The 11,305-nt window shown below is 37.5% G+C and overlaps 2 protein-coding genes across 3 annotated transcripts; both read right to left on the bottom strand.

Annotated features, from left to right (window-relative positions):
• Window positions 1-854: 854 nt before the first annotated feature.
• LOC103152809 (gastrula zinc finger protein XlCGF57.1-like) lies at window positions 855-5,959 on the bottom strand. 2 transcript variants are annotated; one of them, XM_007573453.2, is made up of 3 exons: window positions 5,431-5,959; window positions 4,827-5,003; window positions 855-3,680 (listed from the first exon to the last, which is right to left on the bottom strand). In XM_007573453.2, exons 2-3 carry the CDS (start codon window positions 4,939-4,941, stop codon window positions 2,173-2,175), a joined length of 1,623 nt encoding a protein of 540 aa, XP_007573515.1. In that variant the 5' UTR covers window positions 4,942-5,003; window positions 5,431-5,959; the 3' UTR covers window positions 855-2,172. The 2 variants fall into 2 exon arrangements, with proteins under 2 accessions (XP_007573515.1, XP_016516775.1); XM_016661289.1 differs by having other exon boundaries at window positions 5,660-5,959.
• Window positions 5,960-6,821: 862 nt separating this feature from the next.
• Window positions 6,822-10,982, bottom strand: LOC107832864 (gastrula zinc finger protein XlCGF57.1-like). The gene is made up of 3 exons (XM_007573399.2): window positions 10,561-10,982; window positions 10,257-10,464; window positions 6,822-9,543 (listed from the first exon to the last, which is right to left on the bottom strand). Exons 2-3 carry the CDS (start codon window positions 10,372-10,374, stop codon window positions 8,282-8,284), a joined length of 1,380 nt encoding a protein of 459 aa, XP_007573461.1. The 5' UTR covers window positions 10,375-10,464; window positions 10,561-10,982; the 3' UTR covers window positions 6,822-8,281.
• Between the last annotated feature and the right edge of the window lie 323 nt (window positions 10,983-11,305).

Genomic DNA, 11,305 nt, shown 5'->3' with positions numbered 1-11,305 from the left:
GAGAGCAAAGGTAATAATTAATTCTGTGCATAATTATCAGTTCGCCGATATGCACACAGTAGATTCAAAACATTGTCTATTAGATAAAAGCTTACCAATGCTTGCATTTTTGATGGCCAAATAAGTTAATCTAACTCATCAGTACAGGTCACTGTGATGTTTCAAAGGCGTCAATGTACAAAACATGCGCTTAATCCAGCACAGGTGAAAGGATTTCCATGAGACCCCAGCATGTGATCTAAAAGTGAAGGAATTTATCAGTTAAGATATTTATAGACATTAATTGCCTCTATCTCCATACCTTTCAAAGATGTCACAAAAAGGAAAATTTGTGGTCTCTTGGGAGACTTTTTGTAGTCTTATCTGCACCAAGGAGAAGGTTTAATAGAACCAGTGCTTGCAGTCCTGTTACAAAGACTTCCAGCAGTGGTTCATTGCAAAGATAAAAATTCGAAGCTTGAAACCATGTTGATTAACTGAGAGCGGACACAACACAGAGTCCTGCAACATCCTTGTATAACCACGGACGTCGGGACCCAATTGGTGAATTATAGGCATATTTTAGTTGTTATTGGCCTCATTTTTTCCTTGCCTTTTCCATCACTAAAGGATGGGATTTTCCAAAGCTTAAAAGTTTAGATGAAATTTCGACCTTAATTCAAATCACACCTTTTCAGCTTAAAAGTTGAATTTTAAGCAATTCAAACTCTCAAATAATTAACTTTATTTTAAATCAAAATATATATTCTGTTGAGGCTCGTTGACATGAAGTAGCAGTATTCAACATCATTAGCTCATTTGTAAAGTGGAGAGTCACAATATGTTGTGAAGCTTAATAAAAGAAATCAGGCAGATTTTGAATTGACATTTTTATTGTCATCAAATGGTTTACTTCCAATATAAAAGTGCATTACAAAAGAGAGAACTTTCAAAAATAAAAAAAAACAACTTTTTAAATTTACAGCTGTAGAGGTTCCCCCATCCCTGCCACAGAGCAGCTAATTCATGACCATTTAAGGTCTATTGGTGTGGAAAGGTCTCTAGTGCTGTGGGGCTCAACAAACACAAACAAAAGAGTGTTTAAGCGAAGCTGGATGGCTTACCCAGTACCTCACTCCTGATGATCCTTGGCAGACATAGTTCTGCCTGCTTTAGATCTGGTCCTGCTCTAACACATCAAACTCTCAAGTGAATAGACACTTGAGAGTTTGAATTGCTAAAGTTTTTAAAGCTAGTGCATCTTCCATCTCCCAGATCACTATTAATATAGTAACAAAGGTATTTTTGCAATTTCGCAATTGTCAAAATGGAAAAATAACCAAGTGTTCTGACAAGAAAGGAGAAGGCAACTTAATAATTCAGAGGATACTTGGATATTTCGACTTTGTAGTCCGTTCAAGATACAAACTACCCAGAGAGTAACCAAATTTCTTTTTTGTTAAATGTCTTGTGAGCTGACTGACCACTTTATGGTAGCTTTGTCAGACACACATGCAGGTAAAAGAAGGCACACGTCTCTTAAATCACATTAAGCACAAGTAACTATCCATACTTCTGGTAAATGTCTAAAGAATTCAGTTAATCACTTCAAACGTCATTTAAATTTAAACCAGTTGCGTTAAAGCAAGACGATATCTAAAACCTCCAACTGAGTGTGGTCCATAGCCATGATGGGGGAGACAGTTGTTTAAATGATGGATTGTGGTTTACACTAGAATCACAAAGCAAAGGTATTTCTCACGTGTGCATTAACATTTGAGTAACAGGATGGGTCTTCTACTCATATTTACCACAATACATTGGAATTAAAACCTCTGGTTTCAATGCATCTTTTTCAGAAATGAAACAATAACTTCAGCTAATTGTTTTCTTACAGGTGTGCACCGGCTCTACAGTAATCAGGTGGTTAACCCATGGAAATCTAAGAGCTGCCTGTTGATGTGACAGAACCCAATCTAAGTTTGTTTAGCTATTAAAGAAATTCACTGTAGTTAACCTTTTTTTAATTATCCTGGATGTGGTGAGTGGTTGACAACATCAAACTTTGTTTAAAGACTCTGTACTCGCTGAAGAAAAACAAAGTTCTGGGTAAGGACGGAATGTAAACCTGTTACAGAGGAAATACAGTAAAATGAATGTAAAATGTGAAAAATTTGTTTTTCAAAAACACAATTAGTTGCACTCTTCATGAACATGCATGTGGCTCTTCAGGTCTCCACGTCGTGAAAACGATTTACTGCAAACACTGCAAACAAACGGTTTCTCTCTTGTGTGGACATACATGTGCCTTGTTAGAATAATCTGTTGTGAGAACGCTTTACAACAAACGCTGCAAACATACGGTTTTTCTCCTGAATGGACCCTCAAGTGGTTTTTAAGATGACACATCCTAAAAAATCTGTTTTTACAGACGTCACAACTAAACGGCCTCTCCTCTGTGTGAAGCCTCATGTGTCGCTCCAACTGGACCTCCTTCACAAAGCGCTCGCTACACTCGTTACAGCTAAATGGTGAAGTGTGAACCTCCATGTGTTTCTTCAAATATCCCTGTCGTGAAAATCTTTTAGAACAGACAGTGCAAACAAACGGCCTGTCTCCGGTGTGAACACGCATGTGATTCCTCAGATTCTCTTGCCGTGAAAACCCTTTACTACAAACGCTACAAATAAATGGTTTTTCACCAGTGTGGATACGCATGTGTCTCTTTAGTACATTTTGTAAGGAAAATCCTTTACTGCATACGCTACAAATAAACGGTTTCTCTCCCGTGTGAATGCGCAGGTGGCTCTGGAGAACATTTTGTTGGGAAAAGCCCTTACTGCAAACACTACAGGTGAACTGTTTATGTCCTGTGTGAACATGCATGTGTCTCTTTAGAACAACATCTTGTGCAAATCTTCTGTTGCAAACACTACAAACGAACGGTTTTTCTGCCGTGTGTATCCGCATGTGCTGTTTAATACTGTCCTTTCTATGAAATCTTCTACCGCAAACCTCACAAGAAAAAGGTTTTTCTTCTGAGTGGATTATCGCATGAGTCTTCAGAAAGTTCTTTGCGTGAAACGCTTTACCACAATAGTCACATACAAATGGTTTCTCTCCAGTGTGGAGTCGCATATGTGTCTGAAGACGGCACTTTCCAATAAACCCTTTCCCACAAAGACCACAGTAATGCGTTCTCTTTCCAGTGTGAATCATCATGTGGATTTTGACAGAAGTCTTATGTTTGAAACCTTTGCCACAAACACTGCAACCAAACAGCTCCTCTCTTACATGGACTCCAGCCTGAGCCGTACGTTTGGAACTCTTAGCTCTTTTGCCTCTTGTACCTAATTTAACTTTTATCTTATTTTCTCGAAAAGAGTCTACTGGAACTTGGTTCCAGCCTGGTTCTGGTCCTCCACATTCTTCTCCATTAGATTCTATTTCCATCTGTTCAACTGACCAAGTGGTTAAAGCTGCCGCCTCCATCTTGTCTTCAGTTTTACTGCGATAGATTACTGATAATTGAGGTTTCTCTTCATCTTCAATCTTCACAGTAAGTTGCTCTTCCTCCTGACTGATCCACAACTCCTCCTCCTCCTCCTTTATGTGGGGGTTGTCAGGGTCCTGTTGGCCCAAACTGGGGGTCCAGTCATGAGGAACCTCTTTAATCACCAACATCTGATGGAGTGGCAACACTGAAATAAATGTAGACATTATTCAGAAAAGTGGATTAACGAAGGCATTTTCTAGATTGATAATTGAGAATAATGTATTATTAAATATCCACATTACATTTTAAAGCTCAATTGTCATTTTTCTAATTGAAAAAACAAAAGACAAAATGAATAAATCTGGTGCTATTGTTGGATCAAGTTTTCAGTGAACAACATCAAAGAACCAATTCAACCAGATATTTAGAAACTATTTTTATGCAAACCAACCACCATTTAATTCAGTTAGTGGAATGCTTATTAATGCTGACTTAGTAATGTACAAATGTTGAAATGCCATTTTAGGGTAAATATGACATTTTAGGGTAAATATCATACGACTTTATTAATCTGATGGATACAACAAATGTGTTTTTCTTGGGGGAAAAAAGGGAGGAAAAATATCTAGCTAATGTGTGGCAATTATTGATTTATTACATTTGAATGTCTCCACAAAATACTAAATATAAATTTAAGAAAATTATGTTTTTTCCCCATATATCTTAAGATCCCAAATGTTCCTTGAATTACAGAATCGTGTACATATTTTCATCAATGTCAATATAAAAACAATATATCAGAATCAGTCGCATCAAGTGTGAACATTGTATTCTTTATTCAGAAAGCCTGCAAAACAGTTGGACTCAAAATATAATTTTAATCACATCAAAAGTTGTCAACGTTCTCCCTGGTGCTTGTTTGATTTGTTTGATTTCTAAATATATTAGTGTGTGCTTGTCTGAGTGTGTCAATGACAGGCATAAACTTTAAACACTTTGTAGAACGTCACTTTATGAGGCTCAGTCCATTTACTTTTATTGGCTTACTGGCAGATCGGTCATATCCAATTCAGCAGACAAAGTAACGCATCACAGCAACGGGCCAATCTGCCCAATGAGGCATCGATGCAATTATATCTGTGCTCTTTGCAACAAGGTGGAAAAATTTAGGGGTACTGTGTGATGTGGTGCAGAGGAGGACTGTGCACAGAGAGCCCAAAATAGTCTTTGAAAGGTGGCAAAATTTATTTACATCTACACAGTTGTATGACTGGAATCTGTGTCTCCAGATTTTATTTTATTTTACATAACACTAAGAAGCCTGTGGTGACTGTTTTTGTGAGTCACTTACCGAGATCTTTGTTGTCCTGTGTCTCCTCCAGATCTGATGTGGATGTTGCAGCTATAGGAGGCTCCAAACTGAACCCTCCAGGTCCATCTGCTTCAACCTTCATCATCGCAGACATTCTCGCTCCACTTGATATTCTCCTTTCTCAGTCATATAACATGGATCTTCAAATTGTTTTTGCTGCCGGAAAGTAGAATCAGACACATTTTCAAATTAAATTCAACTTATTTTACTTTACCTTACGGATCCCAGAGGGAAATAAAATAAATAATGTTGTAATTCATATTAATTCAAATTTCTTTAGAGTTATTGTAGATGGTGATGGCTGTGGGCAGGAAATGGGTGTGGCATAGCAGTCTGTATTACTGCGCATTTGAAGAAGACTCTGACTAAAGACTCTGTCTTTTTAGTCTTTTTAGTCACAGGCTTTCTTCATGACCATTCTGAAAGAGGATAGTCATGAAGGACCATCCTTAATTAAGACAACCATAACTGAAAAATAATAATAGTAATAATAACATAACATTTCAGTGAAAGTACAGAGCTACTCCAAAGTGCTGCTACCCTGAGTAAAAATATATATTAATCAGAGCAGAGAGTCTGATACCTTGGTCAGTAGTTCTGGGTCCACTCTGAAACTATCTCCAGTTTCTCTGTCCTCAGCTGGACAAGAAGATTAGAGGAGGTGTCCACAAACGATGATCAGGTCTCATCTGTCTGCTACTTTAGCTCCATGGTGACCACAGCTTCCTTCTCTTATTGCATAATGAGCTGCAAATGTCGGCTAGAAATAATCACAGTGGTTCACAGCAAACACGTAAAAGCGACATCCTCACCGAGATGGTCAATCAGTCTCGGAGACTTAGTAAGGACATTTTTATCACACATATTTCACACAAACAAGTGTCTTTCGTCGGAATATAGCCAGTCAAGCTAACGTAGTCATCGTACTTACAAAGAATAAACGCAATCCGAGATGGGCCGGGTTATACATTGACGATGTCGCCGCCATATTGTGAGTGGCTCTGGTCCAGTTCTGTCCCGAAGGGCGTTGAGTAAAGCGCTGAGACTGTGAGGTCTGCTGGGGAAATAAGAGCCATCGGCAGGCAGATATATTTAAATTAGTGGTGGTACGAAACTAAAAAAATATATAATCTAATAAACTAGAGCCTTTACACAGTTTTGACTCATTGGTAAATATCATTAGGAGTTTTGTAGAGCACTTTCTGTATTAGGTAACATAAATAGACAAGTTTTTTTTTTTGTTGTTGTATTTTTTTTTCCATTAAGAGCTGATTGGAAATTTTGTTCCATCATGAAGAAGTGTTGTTCATGGAATACAGGTAACAAGAGAAAAATGCAGATAACCTCTTAAAATAATATCAGCAAACAAAAGTGAAATTTGTGAACTTTACCAACTTATTAAATTTTCAAAGCTCTGGTCATCCCAAATGGAAATGAAGTGTGATCAGGACACAGTTTAAAACGGTGCAGGTATGTGGGGGATTTCTCTTTTATAGCTGATATTTTTCTTACTAACCATGTGTTGCTACATAATCCCCAGTAAAACTGTTGGCTTTGTGCATGTGAATGTAAAGCTACATAAAAGAGATAAGCCAAAGTTGGCTCATGGACTGAAAAAAAATACTGCTCTTCTATTTTACAGCTGTGCATTTTACATTTGATCATTTTCATCAAGCAGATGTTTTATATTGTCAGAAAGTTTCATACTTAAAATCAACAGTATTTAATTCAACAAAATGTGACGCTATGCATATTTACCATGTTTACACATAGTCATACAATAGTGATTAAGAATCACTGTGAAGCAGAAATCAGTAGTCAGACTGCAAATTCTGGTTGTTAGAACTGAAAAAAAGAATTTTTTTTCAAGTTTATTTGTAACACATTTCAACAACAAAGCAATTCAAACTGCTTTAGATAAAAACATAAATATCCCCTCCAAAAAAAATCTTTTTTATTTTGTTCAGCATGTTAACATCTTTGGCATCACTTTCTTCAGCCCAACTTCACCTAAGTGATCTATTATTTTAACCTAACCAACTTTGGCAAAATATTTCCCCAGAAAATAAAGAAATATCCAAAGCAAAAGTAAAAAAACAACAATAAAAACCAGAAACATGCACAGTGAACTTTATAGAACCAGAATCTGAAAATGAAAACGGATTCAAATGTAAACATATGAAGCTTAGATTAAAATGTTGCCACCAACTTCTGGCTTTGTGAATTTGGTGCAACTGACATATGAAAATAAATGACATAGTCTTCCTAGATGGAGTTTACATGCACTCCCTGTAGATGCTTGGGTTTTTTCCAGGTACTCCGGCTTCATACCACAGCCAAAAACATGACTGTTGGGTCAATTGGTCTCTCTAAATTGTCCATAGGTGTGTGTGCATGGTTGTTTGTCCTGTGTGCATCTCTGTTACCATGTAATGGACTGAAGACCTGTAAAGGCTATACGTTGCTTCTTGCCCAATGATTGAGGTAAATAGGCATCAGTTCCCCAGACCCCTGCAAGGATAAGCAGGTTTAGAGAACAGATGGATAGATAATATTTCTCTAATTGACTTTGTTTTTGTCACGAGCTTTAAAAACATCACATGACCTGATCATAGACTTTGAAATGTTACACAAGACCATACATGAAAATTCATTAAATAAACATACATTTATATTTGGGTAATTCAAACTGATCATTTAGGAATTTTTTCTCCTAAATCCACTTTAACAAAAAGGCTGGAAATATACTTGTCATCAAATTTCTGAGGTTCATTTTTAGCCACATACTCCATGGCAAACACTCATCCTCACTGTACATCAGGGGTGCCCAAAGTCAGTCAATGAATGGCTCGTAACCTCGCCTTTGCAAAGCTAAAAGATGCAGATTAACAATTTGATTCTGGTTTGTTGGAGAAGGGAGACATCTAAAAGTTGCAGGATAGTAGCCATCAAAGACCAGAGTTGGGCAACCCTGCCAATAATGAAAAACATAAACATATGTTGCTAGCACAGTGAGATGTATGGGGGAGGGGAGTTCATATTTTTTAAGTTTGTCTGCTTGTTTTTTTATTTGTCAAGAAGACAAATTCTTTTCTTTAAAGTTTTTGACATATACAGCATTTTTATAATAACTGAAAGTAAAAGTCACTTGATTGTGCTATAAAATGGCACAATGTGCCTGAGAAATACATAATAGAAATACCTGTAACTGGCCGGCCAACAGCTTACATTAGTTTGTTTACAAGCGCTTCATTAAATCCTATTATAACAAAACGAAAGACAAAAATCACACTCTGTGGAAGCTTGTGGTTCATAAACCCCATTAAGTCTACCAAAAATGTAGCTAAATCAAAATCTCAGTCCACAATATACAAAACACTGAAAGGTGCATAGTGGTCAGATAAGCTTGTTAACTGTATTTCCTCTGTAACAGGTTAACTATCTCCAAATTGTGGAGTGTGAACATCCATGTGGTTTTTCAAATAAGCCTGTCGTGAAAATCCTTGACTGCAAACACCACAAATAAACGGTTTATCCCCTGTGTGAACACGCATGTGACTCTCTAGATGATTTTGTTGTGAGAATCCTTTGCAACAAAAACTACAAATGAATGGTTTCTCCCCAGTGTGAACGCGCATGTGTCTCTTCAAATTCTCTTGCAGTGAAAATCCCTTATTGCAAACACTACAAACAAACGGTTTCTCTCCTGTGTGAACGCGCATGTGACTTTTTAGATGACTCTGCAGGGAAAATGCTTTGCTACAAAAACTGCAAATAAAGGGTTTCTCACCTGTGTGAACAAGCATGTGAGTCTTTAGACTATGTTGCAATGCAAATCCTGTACTACAAACACTGCAAATAAACGGTTTCTCTCCTGTGTGAACACACATGTGACTCTTGAGATGATTTTGTCGTGAAAATCCTTTACTACAAATACTACAAACAAATGGTTTCTCTGCAGAGTGGATCCACATGTGCTTTTTAAGGGTTTCTTTTCTTTTAAACCCTGAACCACAAACATCACAGGAAAAAGACTTTTCCCCTGAATGGACCTCCAAGTGACTTTTAAGAATCGCCTTTCTATGAAACCTTCTACCACAGTCAGCGCAGGCAAATGGTCTCTCACCAGTGTGGACTCTCATGTGTGTCTGAAGAGAACTCTTCTTTTTAAACACTTTACCACAAAGGTCACAGCTATGTTCTCTCTTCCCATTGTGTGTCAGCATGTGTATTTCAATAGAAGTTTGACATTTGAACCCTTTTCTACAAATACTGCAACCAAATGGCTTCTTTTCAGTATGTGTTTCTATCTTGGATGTGAGTTTGGAAAGCAGATTAGATGTTTCACCTATGTTGTAAACTACTGTGTGACTTTCTTGAGAAGCAGCTAAAAGTTCTAAGTTGTTATCTGGTTCTGGTCCTCCACTGAGCTCTCCATCAGGTTCTGTTTTTATCTGTCCAGCTGAGCTGCTCGTTGGAGCTTCTGCCTGCCCATTATCTTCAGTTTTAATTTGCTGAAGCTCTAATAACTTAGGTTTCTGTTCTTCTTCATCCTTCACAGCAAACTGTTCTTCCTCCTGACTGATCCACTGTTCCACCTCTTCCTTCTTTATGTGGGGGGGCGTTGAGCCCTGCTGGTCCAAACAGGAGCCCCAGTCATGCGGAACCTCTTCTTTGATCACCAATATCTGATAAACTGGGAAGAGTGAACAACAAAAGTACATTCATGACTGTTTGCAAACAGTTTTAATGATTAAAAAAATTTAAATGAAAAAAATCCATACATGAAGGCATGCTTTTTGGAAAACTAAGAAACAAAACAAAACCAATACTGATAAATGCAAATTTATATCTTCTTCTTTCTTATTTTTGGTTATTATGTTTTACCATTTACCTCACACCTTTCTGCTGGTAAACATAAATTTTCCTGCTGGGGGAGGTTACGGGTTATGTTTATTATATAAGGTTATCGTATTTGGATAGAAATGTTTTAAGACGAGACATTTGGAATGGCCTGGGGAAATAATCAAGTGCTTTTAAAGTACTGAGGAGCTCAGAGATGTAAAGTAACATAAATTCTCATAACTCAAACCACATTGTCATGCTTTACTTGACTTGAATATGATGGAGTTAAACTGAGTCTTTAGTAGCACCTTAACATTTTCCAAATTCTGAGCAAACCTGATAAGAGGAGGTAAAAAAAGACTGGGACATTATGGAACCACAGTCTTTGCAAAAGCAGAATCACATCTACTTCTAAGTCCGGATTTTGAGACATCTGAAAGCATCAGGTTACTTGATCTCAGTGTTCCAGATGAAGAATTGAGTTGCAAGAAATCCTGAAGATGGAGCCAGAGTTTTAAGAGTTAGCTTGTTCCAATCCAGATAAAACAAATGTGTGCCACTTACTAAGATCTTTGCTGTCTTGTGTTTCCTCCTCCGGTTCCGTTGTGGATGCTGCAGGTATGGGGGGCTCCAAGCTGATCCCTCCAGGTTCATCTGCTTCGACCTTCATCGTCTCAGACATCCTGGCTCCCCCTCGGATTCCCCCTTTCACAATCCTTTTTTAAATTTTTTTATAACTTTCACATGTTCTAGTACATCCAGGTTTCTGAAACTTGAGTGAGATACAAATAAACACCTGATTTGATGAAGCAGAGAATTTAAACTGTACCAGAGCTGAAGCGATGCTGCAGAGCAGAGAGGCTGATACCTTGGTCAACACTTCTGGGTCCACTTTGTCCCCTGTCTCTCGGTCCTTAGCTGGACAACATGGTCAGAGGAGGTGTCCACAGACGATGTGGTCTTCCCCACATAGTCTCACAAACCCATGCGGATTCGTCTTGTAGCTCTAAATCATGATCTTTTAAAAGCTTTAACCTCGGAAACATTAAGTCGTTGCTGTTAGCTGCGTTAGCTCAATGGATGCTAATAGTCCAGTCTCTTTGTAAATGATTGATAATTACATTATGAACTGCAAACGAATAATAGGTAAACCCAATACTTTGCCGAAAACGTTCCAGAACCGAGTCTTAGATATCAATTACATACTTATCCCGTCGAGCTAACGTTGCTACGTGAGCTTACTTCCTGCTCACTGACCAATGAATGGTGAGAAAAATTCTGACGCAAAAAACAAAACAAAACAAAAAAAACATTTCCAGCTTTTAGGTTTCATATTAAAACAGTATGTGGAAAACTGAATCATGAATTGGATTATAGAAAATGCCTATGTATCCTCTTTTTCGCCTTCAAAAGGTGTTTTTTAAACTCTATGTAAAATAGCTTGATGTGTAAATTACTATTAGAAAACGCAAACTATTATTAAGTCATGCATGAGACCATTGATCTATAAATATGTGGTACGAAATAATGGACAAATAGAGTTAGATAATGTAATGAGTCATTTGTCTACCAAAAATATGTTTTTCAACATTTTTGTTATGTATTCACAGATG

This window comes from Poecilia formosa, unplaced genomic scaffold, assembly GCF_000485575.1.
Source record: "Poecilia formosa unplaced genomic scaffold, Poecilia_formosa-5.1.2 Scaffold7, whole genome shotgun sequence".
Classification (NCBI taxonomy): domain Eukaryota; kingdom Metazoa; phylum Chordata; class Actinopteri; order Cyprinodontiformes; family Poeciliidae; genus Poecilia; species Poecilia formosa.
The sequence above is the reverse complement of the archived record's forward strand: the minus strand, read 5'-3'. Positions and strand labels throughout refer to the sequence as shown.